We start from the raw sequence: 23,164 nt of genomic DNA on the forward strand, positions 1-23,164 counted from the left end.
ATGAGTAAAACACAAAAATTGAAGAAGAGCATGAGGGACTTACTGAGAAAGACAATTAGGAAGGAAGAAGTTTCAGGACAGATTTCAGAGCAGAGAAAGAAGGTATCTGGAGGCAGAGATGGGGGAATACAGAGCTACATGGGGCACACACAAAGGTGGGTATTAGAGAACCAACAGCACAGCCCGAAAGATACCAGGAGCAATGAGGGAACTGAGCTTTTTATTTTTCTTCAGCATTCACAGTGCATGGTGCTGTGTTGAGCTACTGTTAGAGCCAAATGAATGGAAAGGAGTCAGATGTGGAAACATGAGCACCTTGATCTACCCGGTGCAGGGGCCAATCTCTGGCTGCTGGGACTGAAGTGCTTGTTGCACGTGTTAAGCACTTTGTAGCTACGCAATACCCTTGAAGTTCGGAGAATGACATTCATGAACTCAGATGTTCTGGTTAACTGACATTGGTTACTTCTCATTAATATCATTCCAGAGACCCCAGGACAAGCGTTCTAAAGAGGTTTTGTGATAGCACAGATAATTGTAATTGCGTTTGAAGTAGCTGAGAACTCTAGCATATAGCTAAGGGAGACAGGATTAAAGGCCAAGTTCTTCTATCAGAAATGCCATTAAATGAAAGCAGAATCCTTGTAGTTAATTTGTGGAATTTTAATTTGTGGAAACATGCTAGTACCAATACTTTAAAATACACAGTGCTCACTGCCAGAAGGCCCCAGAGGGCTACTGGATCCCAGATAAACTGAAATATTAAAGCAAGAAGAGTCTGAAGAGGACAGGACAGAGCAATGACTGTATTAAGGGAATCAGTTCAAAGGCACTGTGGCAACACTGGAATAGAAGTAAGCTCAGAGCTGTGAGTTGTCTTCAGGGATAAGATTTAGATTGCAGACTGTTCTTACAGAGATGACCGGACCTATATGCTGCCTGCAGTGGGACTTGTAACACCCATCTGCTCATTTGGATGAATCCTAGACAAGGTTTAAAAACTACAGCTGTGAGCTGGAAGCCCAGCTGGGTATCCCAGAGTGGGTGAAGGGCACAATAAACAGCAACAAAGAATCAGGTGGCTTGAGGTGCCACTGTACGGCTGAGGGCTCGGCTATCCCCAAAACCCTCCGTCAGAGACATAATGGACCACTTGCCATGACATTTATCTCGATTTCTGGTAATATTTGCCCTGCATTTTGAGGGTTTTTTTTTTGTTTGTTTGCATAGGGTTTGGGGGGGGGGGGGGGGGGGAGATGTTGAGTTTTCAGAAACAGGGAAAATTCTTTCTTCTTTCTTCACTTGCCTTTTCCTGAACCTCTCCCTGGCCTGCTCACTGAAGGCTACTAAAGCTCTGTCCCTTTGCCTTTACCCAGCCCACGCAAACTAACTCTGAACCTTCCACTGCAGGAGAATCAGGCATCCATGGAAGCTATAACAAGAAATATGGAAATCAGTTAAGTCTATTGTTTCCACAATCATATTCTCTCCTTTTCCTTGCTTAGGAGGTTCCTTGTTTGTCACTTTGCAATTTCTACAGCGAGCAAATTACTGCAGGTTTACTAGAATTAAGTGAGCACTGAGGAATGGAGGCATTGTACTTCATATTCTGATTCATATTCACATTACTTTGGCATTTAAGGGTCTTAGAAATAGGCTGAGGGTTCATTATGCTAAGTACTAAACAATCAGAAAGACAGCTCTGCCTCACAGGGCTTAAAATCCATATATAGGACAAGTGGCAGCAACTGGATACAGAGATGCAAACAAGGAAACATGAAACAATAAAACAGTATCAGCCACAATATGGAAATTGTAAGGGAGAAATGAGATATGCATCGTGTCAAGTTTTTTGAGGAAAAAAGTCCAGTAACATCAGAATAACTGCCAGGAGAGATGAAAATTCATGGCACTTCTTGGTTTGTTCACCCCAGTTATCTTGGCCCAATGCAGACACGCAGCGGGATCAGGTTTCTCTTACATAGAGGCCTGAGCCTGCTCTCAGTTGTATCACTATAAATAAAGATTAACTTCTGTGAAATTACTGAATTTATCCCAGTGTACAAACAGTCCAAGAGAAGGCAGAGTCAGGTCCTATATTATTTTTTATTGCCAGAATGTCTCATTCTCCCAGTGCTTATAAATCTACTTTATTGTCTTGTGTTATCCATGGCAAACAGTGAGTTCTATGCAGGCAGGCATATTACAAATTACTTAGGAACTGCATTTCATCTCACAAAGTAAAGGATTTATCTAACTTTCTCAGGTATTACAGACAAGCCATTAGAACTGCAACATTAATACTTTATCACCTCAACTTGCTTGAGAAGATGAAAATCCATCTTTTTAACATATGAAATACGGATTTTGAACACAGCAGTATGACTATTAACAAAATAATAGTTAATTAAATAGTAAATAAGTCTTTGATCAGGTGTATTTCTTGTAGAATGAGCCATTCCCACAGCCTGGTTTACAGAAAATGGAAACTATAACAATAAAAATAACCATCTGATTTTTAAGCTTGTGATTGTCACCATAAATAAATTTTTAAATCAGGTAAGCATATCTCATTCTTGGTTTTCTTTTTTTTTTGTCTGCACACTATGTATTTAAAGACTTTTAGAACTATGTGTTATAAAGTGTTTAATTTTGTATTTCTGGAGGCTCTGTCACCTACTGTGATCTATTAAATCACAACTTGTTTGGGGACATTTTATTCTGATTACTTGGCGGCGTTTTTGAGAAACTCAGATGTATAGATCCAGAAAAATGTAGGATGGCCAATTTGGGCTGGCAAAATGTCAGAAATGACACAGCCCTAAAGCACAAAAAACCCCAGCTAAAACAGCCAGTACAAAATCTGTATCAGCTTTATCAGCTCTTGCTCCTCTGTAGTGCAAAAGCAAACACCAACAAAATCCAAAGCCTATTAGAGTTGCATCCAGCCTGATTGTTGCAAAAGTTATTTGGGAATATTTTGGAGTGCCACTATCAGTATGTTGCTAACAAACCAATTATGGAAGCATAATAATTTTATTAAAACTCCTACTCCTCTCGCTCATACTTTTGCTTGAGAACCCTTTGCTCAGGGATTCTCTGAGCACAGAATCTGTTGGCAGACAGCTGACACAGGAGAGATGATAGATGGATATTTCCCAGCAGTAGTCCTAGAGAATATTTGCCACTGTTGCTTTCTCTATTCTAGGCAGCTGTTTCAGCTAGCTTTTGCATTGCTAACAAGTACTGAGATTAAAATAGATCTTTAAAATAGTTTCTTGCTAAGGCTTCACAGCAACCTGTTGGCTGGATACTCTCACAATGACTCACTTCCACAACTCACACTTCCCACAAACATCTGTGAATCATAAAAAGCTTTATTAAATGTGGATAGCTCTGCAAAGAAACTACACATCATCTAGGTATGTATACTTTACTTCTTTTAACTCTGTTCTCAGCTGTTCCCTTTTTTGTGTTTCATTTCATGCCAGGTTTTATTTTAGATGGTGCAGGCAAGAGGCTGTGTTTTTAATATATCTCTGCCGACCAAGTCTGGCACAATACTGGGGTGGTATAAATAACCAGCCTTCCATTTCAAGGAACTGATTTGCAAGGATTGAAAGCCAAGTCCAAATCTCTTCTTCCTGTGTCAAAGTTTTGAAACTTACTTTGTTTTGTACTGAGACTTTCATACAATGAATGAAAACCAGATTACTGTAACAGAGGAAGGGAAAAAGGAGGATAACTTTGAAATGTGAAAAGATGTATTTACCCCATTTCCACATCATAATTAAAGCAACTAGAAGAGGCATTCCATTATGACAGTAATGCTATTTTGGTCTAGCAAAAATTTCTTCAATAGACGTTGATTTATCATACATTTATGCTAAAAAATGAATTTGGATTACACTTTGTAGAGTCACGATTGAGTCAGCCTGAAGTTCTCTCAGGGTCTAATTTAACTGTTACATAGGAGTTAGAAAGATCAATCTGTCAATCTTACCTGTGGATTAAAGAATCCTGTCATCCAGAACTGGTTTGGTCGGCCATCCTGCAGCCAACTGCTGAACTGCTGGTTTCTTTCAAGAAGCTCAGTGAACCAAAATCCTAAAGTAGATGACTCCCAGGAAATCCTAAACCATAGTTTTGGAATTCTAGCATCATACATATTATCTAAAGCATCTTGCAATTCTTCTGACATAATTATGGTTCCTAGAAGATAAGTAAAACATTCATAATGAACTTTCCCCTAGCTTGCAAAGGCAATTAAAACTTCCAAATGACATTCTGAGTCTAATAAACCCTCTTTTGTTGTGCCTTAATTGCACACCTGTTGCACTAAAGCCTTATCAGTTTGCAGTTAATTTGCTCAAACTTATAAGACTTGAATCAAAGCTAAAGGTGACAAGATAAATGATTTTGATGTTATTTTGATCAGAAAGAAAAAACTTCTTAAACAACTCCTTCTCCCTCACACACAATATTTATATTCATTATATTCACACTGTGTTTGGAATGTGATTAATAATTTAAATTTTTTTCTATATTTCAATGGTTCCTATATACATGATCAATGATAGAGATATACTGTGTAACTCATCCATATCCTAAGCGTGTACTGATAGTGATTATATTCATGAAATTCATTGTTATTAATGATAACTTTGCACATTTCCATTATCAATATTCCCAATGGGAAAGCAGTATGTAGAATAAAGCTAGAGGCAAGATTTTTTTTTTTTTTTGCAGTGGCAGTGCATACTCACATATTCCATGCGTAGTACTGTTGTCTCCATTAAAATATTGGCATGTACTACAACAGTGATTTTTCAGTGACACTCACCATTCCACGTGCCAGAAGTTCCTACATCTTATCGGTTTGTACTCTCAATAGTACTGAAATCTGGCACATGGCCATGCCTTAGGATGTTTTCTCTATTCCAGCTAAAATATTTTAAATTACAGAAACTGATCTGGTAGACCCTATTCCGATTAAATGTTCATGTAATACCAATGTTCAATGCATCATCATACACAGAACTGCTGTAATTGCCACAAGGATTATATGAGATACCAAACAGAATTAGGTGGCTTTCACCAGAGAACATGTAAAAGAAAGGGAAGTGGTCTGCATGACTGCAAACAAGAACTGTAGTGGCCTATCCAAACATACCTCTATGGAAATGTGGCCTGTAACAAGTAAGCATTTCAAATCCCTTCCTTCCATGGAGGTTGGCAGGTCCTCAGTTCAGGGGAAGGAGAAGAATATCCAGAAACCAAACACCAGCTTTTAATTTAGAAGAATATGGTGGCCAACATGAACTCTTGTATAACAGTATGTGCAAATTTGGTACTTTCTAATATATATCAATAGCAAATAGGCTTCAATCTATTCAAGCAGATAATGACTTGCTCTCATTTATATGCACCTCTTTTTGTGCAACAAATGCTATAAGAAAACCATCAATTCTTACAAAACTGCAAATATTAAAAAATACTGCCTATTCCGCATTCTCTATAATGGCTTCATAGTCAGGTTCAGAATAATGTTTTGGGATAGCTGAGAGCCTTTTATAACACAGTTAATAAATCTTCTCTTTGAGTATAAGTCTTCTCTAACATATAACCAAGAGCACCAACATTTAAGAAAGAAGCCACTGTGTGTCATCTCCCCTTTGCCTAGAAAAATGCAATACTAGACCATACACTTTATTCATCCTCTGGAGGCAGAAACAGTGGAAAAAAAAGTCATGCACCACATGTTGGTTTCAACTTCAGAGCAACCATAGTGAAGGCAGAAAACAAGTGAAGAGCATCCCATTTGAGCCCTGCGTATCATTACCATCTGAACAAAGAAAGAACAAACTCTCATCTGTTTTTTCCTTGATTTCAGGCTGATGCAGCCAACTTTCTTCTGCAACAAGTGTTGTGAGAGAGCCACATTTTCTTCTCTATTCTTGTGGGCAGGCTGGAGCTTTTCAAATAGGAAGATAGTGTCTGCCCCAAAGCATGGTGAAATCTCTTAGGATGTCTGCCCGTTATGACTCAGAGCAGCTGCTGTGAACACTAAGCCAGAGTGTTCTTGAGGATGAGGTATGTTCACAGTTCTGGCCTTGCCCATATAGCTGCATAAATATTCCTAGTGAGTGGGTGTCAGCTCTGGCAGTAGGCATACAGTGCTTGAATTTCAGCACTAAATGACATCTGTGGGTGTTGGGATGCATTCCTGCAGCTAAAATACTCCAATAAAAATAAAAATAATAATTAAAATAAATATTTGTCAGAAATAAAATCAGTAACACAGGAGAAAAATAATGGCATCTTTCTGGAGAAAGGTGATAAATGCATTTGAAAAACTATAGTTGATAAATGGAATGAGTAGCAAAACAACATGTGCTTCTCATGTTTAACTTCTGAGAAGCTCAGAGGACTGGTTACCATATGAAGAGACTGAATGTCCCATGAACTTAACATGACAGGATTGAATGTTCTATGAATCAGACATGCCAGCTGTTTATAACTTGGTTATTTTTGGGTTTACTTCATGATATTCCCTTTCCTGAATGGAATAAAGCCTATCTGAAAATGACTGATGAAAGGTCAGTTTAGTTAAAGCCATTAGAGTATGTCCATGCTTCCAAAATAATATGTACTGTAACTATACTGATTGCACAGTATATACAGTTTTGAAATTAGGATTCACCTTTTTCATCGCCCTAAATTTAAATTATCTCACTTCTAAAACATATCTGTATCTATCCAATTGTTGTGTAGCAAATAACCCAAATAAAGCTACTCAGCTATGAGGATAATTAGTTTTTATTGCTAATTAAAATGAACAGTCTGTTCTTTTAAATTGATCTGGTTTTTGGGTGACTCATTCCATAGATGTAATGCTTTGCATGGACTACATCAGGACCTTGTGTTATTTCATGGAGTTCCCCCTTTTCACTACCACACCTACCACAAGCTGAATCTGAAAACTGTGGAATTTGTAAAATTTGATCTACATTTTGAACCTGACATTTAGGAAAGCCTGCGTCTGGACTAGAAAATGTGTGTATCCCATTTAAATGAGTGGATAAAGTAAGGAATAAAGGAACAATCTTAAACGTCAGCATGAACCAAAAAAAGCCTCAATCTACTGACTGATTCTCTTCCCACAGGCACAGATGTGAATCAAGAATAACGAGAATAATTATGTAGGATATAAATGAGATGAGAAGAAGCTAGTTTCTCCATCAAGTACAGTTTGCCAATAGCTGACATCATTATAATAGGATTGAAGACTATCCCTTGAGGCCAGTACTTGCTAGACAATGAGTCTGTTAAACTGGCCTTTAACAGTACACAGAGGAAAAAGCTCAGTGAAAGCATCATTCCATTCTTGACTGTCACAGTTGCAACTATAGAATTTGACCTTTTCAGCCTTTAATCCCTACTCAAGTTTACCTCCCAAGCAACCAGGTTTGTTACTGGACCAGTCACTCCTTGCCTCTGCCAGCAAGCTGCAGCTCCCGCTTCTTCATTGAACATGTTGATGAGAAAATCCCAACTTGCTTGTAACTCCATAAGCTTTCCTCCCTTTCTGCCTTATGGCAACAGCTAACTTGCTTGTGCTTTCCCCAAAGAAAGCATTATTTATTATTTCACTCAAAAGGTACAAGGTATATAGAGTACTAGATAAAAACAATAAAAGCTAATGTATGTTTTCCACACCTAAAACTTAAATACCTTTTTTACAAGCTTCAGTATGTTTCCGTTAGCTCAGTGACCACCATTGCTTGCTGAAAGAATTCAACTTTGCTTCAGGCAGTTCTTTTGGTACTTCCCCCTTTCTTCACTCGCAGCACTTGGGCAGTTCAGCATTTGGAGTTGATTCCCAGGAAGCTCTCAGCAGCTCATTTAACTCCCGCTGGTTTTAATGCTGTTTTAATCCCACGGCCCTCAACGTTTATCACCTCCTTTTGCTCCTTGTCTTCAGAACAGGAAGAGTAAATCAGGTGGCCAAGCTCTGCAATGCATAACACTCACTGCTTTTTTTTTTTTACTGGTAGACTGTGGTATTCTCTCCAGCTGCACCTAATCTTTTCCCTTGTTCTGTTTTCTGTTTGTTTCCCACTTTCCTTTTCTGGTGCAGAATCCTCTGATTTAATTCTTCAAGTCAGGAGAGATGAAAGGAACTGAGAAACTTGAGTAGCATGCAATTTTTCACATAGAAGAGCACACAAATCCTAGATTCTCTGCAATAGCTAATTCTTTCAGTGAGTAAGAAGGCAATTTGAAAGTAACCTTGCAAATTGTTCTGAAAACTTACCAGCTCCAGTACTAAATGCACTTGGCTACACCCACCAAAGGACTGAAAATAAAAATTTTAAAGCAATAATTTGAAGATGAAAATACATGCAAACCTTCCAAAAAGTAATACAAACCACTATCTTGAGCTAGAGTAATAGAACAGGCAGATAAACTATTTTCTATCCTAATGTTAATTTGTTCTAAATGTGCAATGTGTGTTTCTAAACAGTTGTCCTGGCCAGTATCATGGCAAGCACACATAACACTTATCAAGAAGTCCTGAAATAACATGCTACACTTTGTAAAAGACAACAGGAGGCATTCTGGCATCCTTATCTGGATGAGAAGTAAATAACGGATGAGAGCTGCTGAGCCAGGAGTAACTATACCACAAGACATACTAGACTCATCCCCTCCATTCCTCAAATGAATTTCCATTGTTACATTCCATTAATGTCCTCGCTAAGTGCTCTTAATCATCTTCTAATAAAATCCTCATCTGAAAGTGGAATACACAGATGATCCCTACAAGCCTTACACACACACACGCTGTAAGAATTAGTAAGGTAAAAGGCCAAGATCTTTCAGTTCAAAAGTCTATTACCATCCCCAGCAGGCCAAACTAAAACTGTGTTAGTGTTAGCAATCTTAAACCATTATGAGTCAAAACAGAACTTAGCCAGCCAGTGGGAACGAGTCCATACTCCCTCCCTTCACGGGAAATTACCTTTTCTATGCACTCTGGCAAGACAAGTTTCCTGAGCTTCAGTTTTTCACCAGATAGATTAGAATAAACTACCTCTTTTGGCTCTTTTGGAGTTCATTTATATCCCTCTTGTAAGGCGCTACATGGAATGAACAGAAATTCCTTGCAGCAACGCTACCATCAAGGTCATGGTATTCTAGGTTGGAAAAAATAGTGAATCTTTACCTCATTCTTTCAGGGGCTTAACACAAGTTTGTATGGATTATGTGTTTCAATGTATTATTATATGAATGACAATAAGGAAACACCTAAGGCTAACATGCTGGTTAGCAATGCAGTATAAGGATAGTGAGGAGCTAAAAGTTTTTACTTTTTACATGAAATAGTTTTTACTAAGGTAGTAAATCAATGACTGAGATGTACAGAAACTAGTGAAATGCATCAGTATTCCTCAAGGCCTTGTTATTAACAATTATTATTCAGCTTTGTCTCAATTATAAAGTTCCAAAAATATTAGAAACATATGCAAAAATGCATTCTTTTTTACTCTCCAATACCTTCTGTCTCAATAGTCTCACCTATATTTTCTCAAACTTCTCAACTTCTAAACATAGACCTGAAACATGCTAGTGTCTTAATTTTAATGAGTTTTCATGCATATAGCCTATGTGTTATTTAAAGAACATGCACATGGTATAAATCTGTGAGGGCAAAGTCTCATCTCCCCTTAGTAATATCCTTGTTCCTGATCCTATAATTCCAAAAGCTCTCACTGTCCTCCCTTTCAGTGTAGGATAAGAGCTGTCTTTTTTTTTTTTTTTTTCAAGTTGTGGCATGTAGGTTACATGTGATGTGCATTGCATGCATGAAAATATGCTAGCTTTGTAACATGAGGTGTGCCATACTGTAGTTGCAGTGGGAAGTTTGCTTAAACCTGGTAGAGCTTCTCCATGACAAATGCCATAATAATTTCTGAAATAGTTATTTCTACTGATTCCACTTCTTTGCCTTCTATGTTGGTCTTATGGCTCCCATAGGTATTTGCACAATGCTTGTCTTGCAAGTACTTAAAAAAAAAATGTAATGAGCAAAAACTCAGGGCCTGTGGAAATGAATCTTTACACGTTACAAGTCATGCAAAAGCTTTTAGAGGGATTGCTGTATTCCCAGGAAATATGTTAACAGGAAAAGGACTTTTCTCTCCTAACTGTGGAGTTCTGTGATCACATGGCACATATATGACATGAAAGGATAACAAATCCAAGGTTTCCTCTATGGCCTTCACTTATTCATGAAGTAGGCCGTTCCAAAGGATTAGTTTGAAAACACAAAGCTGTAAGGTACCAAAAACAAACGCCACGTGGATGCAGTTTTACGACCAAAGTGGAATCTAGATACACTCATAAATCAATGAGTTAAGCATTTGTTTATTTTATGACAAGCCCTTAAATAGAATGTTACGTAGGTTAAAAAAAAAATTAGGAAATACAACTAAATTAAAAGCTGTGCTTATTTCCATTGCCAAGGATTCAATATCCACTTTCAGTGCTACTATAAGCATGCTCCACTGCTGAGATTCCTGGAAGCCACTCAAGGGAGACTAAGGATAACTCCCACATAATCTCTCTTCTCACTTTCTTTCCTGACAGAAGACACATCAGGGTGCCATCAAAACACTTACCGCTTCTACTTCAGTGCATAGAGAAATAAAGAGAACTTCCCTCAATCTCATAGGTAGTTCACATTCAGTTCCTCTCTACTCAGACTCTAAAAGACCAGGAAAAATTGAATGGGTCATTAGATTTTACTGCATTTAAAGACAGAGTCTTCATTAGTGGGCGACGGAGTTTGAAGTGCCCACTCCCCAACAAATAGCCAGGGTACTAATATTCCATGCCAGAGGCATCTACGCTTCCACAGGAGGAAGATAAGGCAGGTACACAGGAACTCTACAGCTCATTTTCTACCCCACAAAGAATATGGTCACCTTCTACTGGGGGCTCAAGATCTGATGTTCATAATCCATTAGGATCTGGAGTTTTAGTTCAAGCTCTGTGTGTTACTGCTCCCCAGATGAAAAGATGAGAGAACAGCTCTTTCCTTGTCTCTAAAAAGATTTCTCTATTTGGAACATTGCCTCTATTTAGGTCACTTGAGAGGACAATCATCATTGCTGTTTTCTGATTTATGTGAAGTTCTGTATTATATCAACTGTGAAATAAATACTGGGCAATCAATAAGTAATTAAAATAGAACTAATAGTTGGGACATAACAGAGTACAAAGTGCAGCTACAATCTAATTATTACAATTTGATCCAAAAAAAGTATCCCTCTAGGCAGCAAAGTTTATTGGTGGAGATGTAGGCTTGCGGGGCATAGCTGCCAAAAAACATGTCGAACACATGCTGAGCATCCTCACCCCTCTCAAAAGCTGAACACTGTTTAATCTGCCCTCTGGATACAAGGCCAAAACTGGCTCTGCTAATTCCCTCAACATTCATCATATTCAGCTGCACAAGGGCTCTCACTGAGGAGGGCTTTATATTACCTCAAATGTAACTCAGTGAGCAACAGCAAAATGACAAGGCCCATCTATTCACATCCAACTTGCAGAATCAAATATTCAGACCTCCTTTCAGAAAGCTACATAACACAACATGAAAATTGGCTATATTCCCAAACACAGAATTTGTTTGAAAATTTAGATCTGTTGTAAGCGAGCGCTCAGGCCTTAACGGGTTCAAGAAGACTGAGTCACATGCATGACCAGGAGGGCATATGTGAAAATTCGCACAAAATGTTTGAGCAGACAGATCAGTTTACATCATTGTAAAGAAAAAGAAGCACCTCAGATGATCTGAGATTGCAGTTGACAAGTTTTGGGGGCGAATCTACTATGAGAGGATTTGGGGTTTTCCCCTTTTGCTGAGGCAAGAGAGAGTGCCTAAATGTTCTTTCTGTCCCCTAATTAGAATCATAGAATGGTTTGGGTTGGAAGGGATTTTTAAAGGTCATCTCGTCCAACCCCCCTGCAAGGAGGGTCTTTAACAGTCTACCACAGGCACTTGATGTATCATGAATCTGCCAGAAGCCATTAATTGTTACTTTTAGCTATACATCCAATTCTGTTTTCAGAGCAATTTTTCACTATATTTAACTTGCCTGTCCCTAAGAAAATTATAACGTTTTAGAGAACTGCACAGAAGTTACAGCATTAACTTGATTAAACAGCTGGTAGAGGACTGTGCCCACCGTGGAACTAAATACTAAGTGCAAATAAATCATGTACTCATGCACCCCTCTGCAGAATATTGTACATTTTGAGACTTTAAATATATCTGTCACAATCAAGGAAAGATTACTACTTTATTGGATGGAAAGTATTATTTTAATTTACTTGAAAAGGGGCTCTATACACATATAAAAAGGAACTTTCAGATCAGTATTGAAACTGAGGACAATTGTTTCTTCCAGCTTGACCTTTGCATAGGTTATTACAGGATACAGAAGCTAATTAGCCTTAGGCACATTTATGAACCTCTTTCTTAGATTCAGATTATAGGCATGATGTTTCTAAAGCATGCATTGTTGCCTGAGTGAATCATACAAATGATGGGAAAAAATCCATTTGATTCTTATGTAACAAAAATACAAATTTAAAAAATATCCTTTCATTAAAGACTTATTGTCAAAAGACCAGAAAAAGCCAGCAAGACAGATCCCAGTACTGCCATTACCTATATCAAAAGGGCATAGTTATGAGGCACTCTGATCTTCTCCCTGTGGGGACAGTTTGCCGCCTCAGATATTTTCTGCCTTTCTGCTGGAGAACAGCACACTCGAGTGAGATCTTAACCAGTGGAACTGAACCTTTCCTGCTTCATTATCATTTATTGTTAATTCAAGAAAAAGAAGCTTGGCTGAGCAACAGTATACTTTCCTTCCTGGATATTTCAGCTCTTGCAGAGGAGCAAAATGGGAAGTGAAAATAAAAAGCAGATGGTACCATCACCATCCTTTCTTTGTCCTCTCTCCTTTTCTGATCGAATTTTCCATCTGATTCTGGTCACCTGTACTCTTGATTTATTTTAACTGCACTCACCATTGCTCACTTTCAGCCAAATATTCCTGTCTCTGAGAGATACAGAGTGCTGTTGCCTACCTCCTGTGATGGCTAAAAGCAGAACCCTATTATTCTCTTTTGACTGGCACTCCCGCTCACTTCAGCTCCCATTTAGAGACATCCTATTTAGTATAACCAGTTTCATGAACATTGCAAACCTCACCTTAGATTAGAACGCCCTGTTGATGCACAGATGAAACTCTACAACTCGGAGAGAGTTATAAAGCAGGCATGTTTATTCGGCGCCGGGTGTGTGGGTGATCGCTCCTCCAAAAGCACGCACACCAACAGCACATTTTACCAAAAATTTATACGGTGCAGGTATACATATTCATAGGATTGCACAATACCGACATACATACGCATGAGTGAGGCGGGGTTATTAAAAAACACTTGCGTTAGCATTTCAGATCTGTCTCTGGTGGTTGTTTACTTCTTCAGGGGTCTCATCTTCCTCTAGGTGAGGAAGATAAGTAATTCACCCATGCTCTTCTTTCACTTGGTGATTTCAGCAGTTTCACGACTTCTGACCGAATTTGTGGTGGAACTAACATTCCATCCTTTGCTAGACATATTAGTCCTTGATGAATACCAGTTTCTTGACAAATACCAGTCCCTGATAAGCTTAAGTGAGTTTCAAGGCAAACAGGACTGTTAGGCATTATCTAGCAGACAGTTAGTCTCCTAAATCAAGCAATATTTAGCAAAGAGTTAATTCCCTGTATCACTGTCTTCCAATAACTTAGCAGCAACACTTCTACCTTGTTCTATATCATTATGTCTCAGCTTAATTTCATAAATTACTCTGGCACACAACCTGTGGACCTAATCATGCAATTCAGTTCCTCTGAGCTCTGTAGAGATCCTAGAGAAAATCACAGAAGTGTAGTAGTACTGTGGGACATGAACTGCAGTACTGGAGCACATGCATACAGAATAAATTAAGGTAGAGTGTCCTTAGAGATGCAGTCAGGAAGCTTTAAGGGCTAGAATTAGTTGTCATATGATAGAGAGAAAAGGAGAAAAACAGGGCGAGGGAGAGAACAAAGGAGAAAAAGGTAGAAAAGGAGGTAAGGAGGGGAAATATTTACTTAGTTATATAGTATAAGCAAGTGCTAGTAATAAACACTGCATCTTAATTAGTATGGTTTTTAATATTGTAACTTACCATCGATAGCCAATTTGAGATCAGTCAGTGTAGTTCGAACTCTTGATATTACATGTTGCATGCGGTCAATTTCTTGACGGAGAAATATGTTCATGGGCTCAATAGCTCCCATCTTTTGAAGCTGGGCTTTCACCTAAACAAGAATAGTGCAATGATTATAAAATTAATCTCCTATTTCCCATGCAATAATATTTCAAAGCAAAAGGATGTATTTTTAATTGTATTGCATAATTCCTGAGAAAATAAATTTTTGTGTAACACATGGTCATGCAAGTCCTGTGCCAACTGTAAGATTTAGCACACTGTGACTCATGAGCTTACCAAAAGGAGCTCCTCCATCATTCTAAGGAGGGAAAGTTCCATCTTTTTGAAGGGACACAACACTTTCTTCTGTCCTTTTTAGGCTGCAGGGTCTTAGATCTTAAAAAAGAAAACTCACATGCTATACAAAAGCATGCTTGGTAGTAACTTCTTCATATTTCCAAATTGTGTTAGGTGAACTTTATCACCTCTTCTTGCCCTGCTGAGTTGAAATAATGCTACAAATGGAGTCTGACTTAACAAGCACAATGATATATAAAAGCTGCTACTTCCAATAGCTCGTGACTCACTGAGCACTTACAAGGTGCTCATGGGTGTAGTACTAGAGAGGCAAGATTGCCAGGAATAATACAGCTGCCACAGAATTCTGTTACACCATTATGTGCATCATTTTGTAGGCAGACGCTTTTGGCCTTCTTTTTAAGGACAAAAGTTTCACTCATATTCAACAGAGAACATTTTTGAAATAGAATTAGTTGTCTGTGTTACTTAAAGACATGTCATAGCAACAGTAGCAAAAGTATTCCTCATCTCACTTTACATAAGATGCATACACAATATGCTTCAGATATACACTGTATGTTCCATGTATATCAAAGACCACTGTATACAACAGTACAAGAGGGGATTTAGTGGCACCTGCAGAAATCGTGGTGCCTGTACCTCACATAATATCAGAATTCTTGAATTTTAAGTCTATCAAGTGCTTTTCCCCACTATGACTTGGCTTTCAGAAAGCCAATGGCCTTCTCTCTGTACTACCACTCAGCCACATGCATCATCTTTCACACTGAAGCAGCCTGATCTTTGCCATGGTCACTCCTTCTTTCTGCAGGTGTAATTCTGCAAGGGGAATCTGGAACCAAAAAGAGACCTCAAACAGTAAAATAAGATCCTAAATCCAGACACCTATATTTATCATAAAAGAGTTGACTCATAGGATCAGTTTGCTAAAATAATTTAAGAGCTTATTTTGAGCTTACTAACAAAAGATGAAGAAAGAGTTAGAAAGTCTATTCTTTTAAAGAGCAGAGTATTATTGGAATTCTACTGTAGCCAAGTAGAAACCACAAGATTTGATATAACATGCTGTTCATCAAGGCCAGAAGTCCACTGGATTTTGCTTTGTGTTTTTCCAGATATACTCATATATCTTATTGTATACATTCTAATGTATAATATACATTGTATATGCATAGTAAACATTACTAAAGATCTTATTATTACACTGAATAGCAAGTTTCTGCAAGATGAATACAATATAGCAGTTGAGTAGTTATAATTGCTAGTATAAATGAGTAAATGCCTTGACAATTTCCAATTCTCAAGTTTCCAATCCAAGACCAATAAAATACTCTTTTTCAACTTTATTTGCTGTTCTCCTTGGGAGACAACTGTCAGCAAGGTTATTAATCATATTTTAATCACAACGACCCATGAGTTGTCAGACAGAATGTCCAAGAAGTAGGTGCCAGCCAATTATGCTAATGCTTTGCAGTGTGACAGTTCATTTTACAGACTGAGTTAATGTGTTTCTTCCTGTAAAAGAGAAAAAACTACTAAAATCAGCTATAATGAGACTAGAGCTGAGACAATAAATCTTTTTGCAAAATTTACACAATGAAGTATTCTAATTTTCTTTCATACAAAATGCAGGGAAAGCTTCTGCTTTCTGAAAATTTCACAGGAATTTATAATTCTCCCTCTTGGCAAAAAAAAAACAAAGAAAAGTTTGATGATTTTTTGGAGAATAGTTAGAAGACTAGTGCATGCCACTAATAAGAAAGGACTCATGCAGAATATACTCCATATATTTTATCCTTTAAATAAGAAATACACTTTTTTTCTAGTCTACAAAGCCTGTGTTCCTTTTTGGGATCATTAGAGGAAGAATTTCACCCATTTGAGGAAAAATTGTATGGAAGATGTTGGTAAAGGGGTTATTTTCCAAAATATTGATACTTATGAATCTACAAACAGAAGATTACACAAATATTCTAAAATATGACTGTATTGATAATAGTACAATTTGTTTAACTAGTGAATTCTCAGAATTTAAACATTCTTCTGATTTGTTTTCATGTACCTACAAAAACACCTGTAATACTTTGAATAATGGAGTGAACCAATAATGCAGGTATTATTAATTCCTTCTAGATATGTTCACAGCACTCAGCCTGGAGCACCAAGCATAACCAGATAAGAAAACTGAAAAAAATTTCATACTTCCTACCTTATTGTATACAATCAATTCTGATCTGCAGTGAGATTCACTAGGTGTATCATAGTGCTTTTCTTGGAAATCTTGCTGTTAAGACTAGTTTTAAATACCAGCTCTGAGGTATGATTGACTGTTTTTGTATTAGAATTCTTATCAAGCAATTAGATTACTTACTTCCAGTGCTGTATGTGTTATGACATAAAGAGATGGATCCCGGCTGGCTCAAAAACTCAGAAGACAAAACTCACTAACCAAAATAGCCTTTCTGAGATTAATATACTAATTCCACAAAGTCCACTTACATCTCCTTTTCATTATGCAAACAGCTGTCAGCTAACATAAAACAAAGTGATTTAAGAAAGGAATAACTAAAATAGTAATCTTAATAGCTTTGTCTACATGATTTTGCAGTGTATATCTCTACTTGACAGATTTCTCTATCCTTGTTTCTTAGCTGTCCTCTGGTGACCAGCTCCTTTGTCACCACATATTTTATAGGACATTCAGAAAAGCAGTTGCCAAACTCATGCCATTTAATGGTCATTGATCAAGTTACTATAGTAGTAACTGCCTATCATTTTCAGTAAATGATATTATTTTCAATTAGATTTGGTTGCTCGCTATACTCTCTGTCAGCAGAAATGGAAGTTCATAATTCTGTGAGATGGTCTAAATAAGAGGCCTGAATAAGAAAGACAAGCTCAAAGCATGTCCAAGCCAACACTCTTTTCAAGTAGCATCAAGGACAACTTCCCTGTTGTATACGAGGAAGTGGGCAGTGAAATATATAGAAAACAGCTGAAGCTCTAAAGCTGCGTGACCACCACATCTGATAGGGTTGGTAAGTAAACTAGAGACACCTTACAAAGCATCTTACAATATATTAGTGCTTCAGTTCAGACTCCCAATCTCTTATAATTTTTTTTTTTTAGAAAAAAAACTGCACTGAAAAGTAGACTCCAGGCACACAAACTGGTTAGCTTCAAACTAAATTAACCCAGAAGGTATGCTTCAGAAAGTCTAACATACTCCAGCCACTAATGGATGTTCAGCCTACAGGTCCAGACTAGAGTTAGGCCAAAGTAAAATCCCCAGTAAAACATCTAATGCAGGCCTGGGGTCCTCAGATGAACTCCTATTCCCATGCAATGCTTGCTAATGCAGTCATAGCCTTAGCAGAAGATAAGGCAAAATCAATACTCCAAAAAGTATTTAAGGAAAAAAAAGCCCATTACTACTTGGGTTAAAAGCCAGCCTCCAATAAAATGCAGTATCTTTGGACTGTCTCCATGTCTATTCCGTAGCAAGCTGTTTTTCAAGCTGCAAGGATCATTTTCCGTATAAACCTCTGTGTGTGAGAGGCTGACATTTACTCTTGCATGTGTCTTCACTCACAGGGACTGACTGGACCTAATCATTTTACCACTAATCCCTCTGTTTTGTGTGAGGCAAGACCCAGAAGCAAAAGGGGTCACAAAAGCAGAACTCTTACTCTGCCTCTGCCTTTGGAGTGAGAAAAATGAAGACAGTTTTAGATCAGGAGGAAGGTTTATTTTGCTTTTCCATCACCTGTGTCAAACTGCAGTCTGATAAAGCATACTAAGGTGACTTGCTTTGTTCATAGTCTTTTGGGTGGACATTGAGTCAGTTATTTGGCTGGTGAGAGGAAACATTTTAAGAACACTACAACAAAAGAGGAAGCATATATCATGGGGTAAAATGGTTTCTCTGTTTTGAAAGTTGTTGGTTCTGAAGTCATTGCCAAAGGCTAATAATTGAGAAATGAAGGCCTTTGTGTGACAGCCTGAATATTCTCTGGATTCACAATGTATCATGAGAAAGTACAATCCAGAGCTCTGAATGGCAGCAAATAATTGGTTTCAGTACCATCCATCCCTAGCCCAGTCTGCTGGGGTTTTAACTCTGAGCAAATTCACTCCACGCTTTCTAAAGGGAGCCACAAGAACTGATCAAAGATAGCAAAGGCACCTGCCGCTTTCCCTGAAGAGTATTTGCTTTTAATTACCTTTGTTTGTTTCCTATTTTTTTTTGTTCCTTTTCTCCATTGATAGTATCTCTGTAACTGGATTTCCAAAGACTACCACATCATGGCCTTACTGGAGCGCAATATTTTTCTAAAAGCAAACCCAAGCTGCACTGCTAGGACTAATGAATTTTTTTTTCTTTTTACTGCTCTTATCCAATGAGAGATGCATAGACCTCATTTTGACATACTCCCTCGGTCTCTTACAATTTAGTACACTAGCTTTATTTGTTTCAGGATTGATAAACTGATGTAGTAGGTAATAATGTCCTGGATATAGGTAATAATGTCCTGAATGACCAAATGTTAACTTAAATTGATGAACAACAGAACTAATTTAATTCCTTTTTCTTTTTTTTTTCAGACATCACAGGAAGTAATTACATATTCTATTTAATTCCTTATACTTGCAAATTTAATTGCATTTACTTATTATATTGTAGCTTCTGCTAAGTTCTGTTGCTTCCTCCCTCAGAGTACATCTAAACTCTCCCTTCTTTTCTGCTCTGACTAATGAAATTCTTGGTTATATGTTAGTGAATATAATATTTTTTTTCTTCTGGTATTTTAGATTTTTTTTTCAGTTTATGTAAACTTTCATTTTAAAATTTAGCTTTCTTTACAGCTTACTCCTGCCATCTCCACACTTTCTAAGAGGTTCCAGAATAACAGAGCTTCAGTTCATGAGAAGCACATTTGATACAGTTTTTTTGCTTATTGTGTAGAGGTGGCCACACTTCTGGCATGTAAACAGCTGCAGCAAAGAGGTGGAACTGGGCACTAATGGCAGAAAAGGGAAATACCTTCTAACAAAGAAAGCATTGTTAACGACCCAAATGAGTTCCAAGATCTAGAGAATGGGAGAAAGGGTAAATCCATGAGGCCAAACGAACAGGGAAATACTGAGGAATCAGGAATTGCAAGAAATACTGCCAAATCTCATAACCCTACCGAAACAAAATCTGAAGCTGTAGTGCAACTGACACAGTCAAAGAGATGTACAGAGAAACACATTCTTACCAATAATAAACTGCTGGAAAATGACCAAATGATGTTCTCTAGATACTCAGAGAAAAGGAATTACTACTATGATACAGAAACAGGGTGTAATTTTTTGGATGGTTCTGTGGAAAAGTACCATGTCATCCATCAGTAATGTGGACTAAAGAAAGAGCGTGTAAATAGAGTGGTGTGATTAAACAAAGAGAAATGCAATTAAAAGATCAAGATGTACAGAGTCTAAGAAAACTAAAAATCATCAGGAAGGGGTGGTATCTATGCTTACTGATAAGAGAATGAAACAAACTTATATCCTGAGCCCAGAATATATTTACAAGAAACACAGAGGGAAAAAGTAGATCCAATAGGACATCCTCTGACTGTACCTGTAAGAACAATGTGGGGTGGGGGAGCAAGCTGATGCTAAAGTATTAATACCTAATATTGGTTTGTCCTGTACAAACACGAATCTCCTTACTTGAACCATGACAACAGCTGTCAAGCAAATTGAAGCAAAAGAGGTTTCTTGGAAGGTCAGAGATGTCAAAGAAGTGGTATGGAAGCAAAGAACTACCTAATTGTGAGCATCATTATAAAGATGATTGCTTATAAAAAAAAAAAAAACAAACCTGCATGTATGATTGGCAGATCATGAGCAGAGATAACAGCTTGTCATACTACTGGATGATTAGAGTCAAATAGCAATGAAAATAATTGGTGGTGATTTTTTTATACAGTCACATGGAAAAGTATGTACTGTACCCACATACATTAAACTAGAGACATGTTAAGAGTGCAGGGTGGAACTCCCGAAATAAACCTTCCAGACTCTTTGTCTGTAGTGGCTCCATAACTGGCTGTTTCCAAAGCTAAGACAATCCAGGAAGTGACTGAAAAGGGACAGTCCACTCTATGTGTGTTTTGTGTGGATAACTTGAAAGAATAAACCAAGAAGGAATGAGAGTGAATGAGACCAAGATTAAACAGAAGAAATGCCAGACAAAACCAGTATTTGTTCAAGCCATTTCACATTTAGAAGTGAAATTTGGATTAAACAAGTGTGTGTGCATTTTACAAGACTAAAAGGCACTGCACAAATGTCCCAAGGATAAAATCTGAGGGCAAGAATAACCTCTAGTTACAATATAAAGTTCAGTACTATTGATGTCTTTTAAGTATTACGAATTCTTCATAGGAACAAAGTTGGCAGTTTAACAAGGGAATGAAGAAATACTCCTTTGGAGAATTTAGCAAATACATGGGAAAAAAAATAGCTCAATATACATATTACAAATATGGCAAAGCCATATATGCTAACCCAGGCATTCAGTATTCCATTACATTGCACATTGAAAAAATAATTTCTAAGGAGCTGAACAAAACTAGAAGGAACTAGTTCCTTCAAATAGCTTTACTCTGACAGGACGGATAAGTGAAAAGGACTGAGAACAATCCAATGTGTATGTAAACTGCAGGTGTAGATCCCAGGTGTAAATTATTATTTTTTTAATTAGTAATTAAGTGTTATTAATTATTATACTTACTATATTTCATTTTATTTGCTATTTATAATATTTATTTACTATTAAATAATAACTTGAAAACTAGAAAACTGACTCTATTCCAAATAAAATCTACAAATAAATTATTTATATACTATTTCTGGGAATTACTCAATAAGCAGGTGACAAAAAAAAAAAAGACACAAGCAGGAATGGATGGAAAAATAACCATATGGAGAAAGCTGTTAGGAAACCTCACCAAAAAAGTTGTAGATTGGAAGTAGCTTGCCAAGAGGGGAATGAAAAGAGAAGTTCTGAGTTGAATTATGACAGCACAGAAAAGGATGTTTATACAAGACATATTAAATCTGAGATGAATAGTAGAACAGAAGACAGGAAATATTGCCAGGGCCCTAAGACTACTGGCTGCAACCTAAGTGGACATTCTAAGTTGGACAGAGAAGAAAATAAACTATAACATAATAAGTTACAATATTGCAGACTGGGCACTTTACAAGCTTGGACTGCAATCAGGGGAAGAAGCACTATCAGTGCAAAACAGAATTACAAATAATAAAATCATGGGAATGAGGAGTTTTCAACAGTTACTGTTCATGAATCACATGGCAAGACACCAGATCCTACTTACAAACTGATGCAAGAGTGCTTTATGCTGGATTTTTCCATTTAATGAGACTGTTAATCAAAAATGCAAAAGAAGATTCACAAATATATCTACTATGGCTCAAACTCCAAAAGATCTGGGGCATGAAAAGGTCAATGATAATATTCATTATTCATAATGGTGGTATCATAATAAGGGTAGGTGAGTTGAAAGCTATAAGATCACTGATCCTTCAGAAAGAGGCACTGGTGTCCTTCTCTAAGCTCTAAGGAGGTCAAAAACTTTCTGAGGCCTCTAATGGCCCTTCTGAATGCAGGTGACTAATTAAGTGGACTATGGCATTTGAAATACATGTTTCTGATGTAGGAATATTTTAGATAATAAACCCAAACAGAATTATAAACCATTATGCATAATTTTAAGAGCTTTTTAAAACACATGCCAGTGAAATTTAAGAAGTACCATAAAACTTATAAAACATATACACACGTTCATACATAAAACATCTGTATCTATAAAGCAGCATATACCTCATGAGGGTTATAATCTGGAGGCAACTTCTCTAGCATCTCATCAGCAAGACGCTGCACCACTGCTTCTCGGGTTTCCCCTCCTCCAGTGCTGCTGTCTTTGGGCTGGATGCTCACTATTGTACTTAACGTCTCATTAGCCAGGTTAGTCTGGTAAGTTATATCTGCATTAGGGTGAAGTCCAAATACCTTAAAGCAAAAGGGAAAAAAAAATAGAAAAAAAAATTTTCAATTTTCCTTCTAAAATTATATTACTGAAAGAATCCATGAAAATGGATAAACAAGGATGAAAATCCTCAGCTCTATAAAATGATATGAATAGGAAGCACACTCATTTAACTGGCCAAGGACCAAGCCCAAATTACACAAAAATATTAACATAATCTGTATACACAAGAGCATTTTCATCTATATGAGCGTTTTTTTTTTTTTTAACTGATCTTCTGATTATCTTCACATAGCAGGCTTTGGGTCATGCTGTGGAGTGCTACCAGGGGGTACAAACTGATTCTTTTCCACTGGATCAGACTAGAGCTTGTTGGAAACATGTCATATGTGGACACTGACCCCTCGCCTCTAGCTCTTTGTCTCTACAGATCTGTTCCTGTTATACTAGCTCATGTAGA

General features: G+C 37.4%; 1 protein-coding gene across 1 annotated transcript in view; it reads right to left on the minus strand.

Moving 5' to 3' along the window:
- Positions 1–23,164, minus strand: part of LOC104487108 (dynein axonemal heavy chain 5) — a 175,453-nt gene that overhangs the window by 2,661 nt on the left and 149,628 nt on the right. Inside the window, exons 72-74 of the mRNA XM_086742108.1 lie at positions 22,539–22,727; positions 14,297–14,429; positions 4,004–4,212 (exon numbers count right to left, since the gene is read on the minus strand). Coding sequence (XP_086598234.1) covers positions 4,004–4,212; positions 14,297–14,429; positions 22,539–22,727 — 531 coding nt within the window. The remainder of the gene's footprint in view (positions 1–4,003; positions 4,213–14,296; positions 14,430–22,538; positions 22,728–23,164) is intronic.

The sequence above is a fragment of the Chlamydotis macqueenii genome, chromosome 2 (genome assembly GCF_036417535.1).
Source record: "Chlamydotis macqueenii isolate bChlMac1 chromosome 2, bChlMac1.mat, whole genome shotgun sequence".
Lineage (NCBI taxonomy): Eukaryota > Metazoa > Chordata > Aves > Otidiformes > Otididae > Chlamydotis > Chlamydotis macqueenii.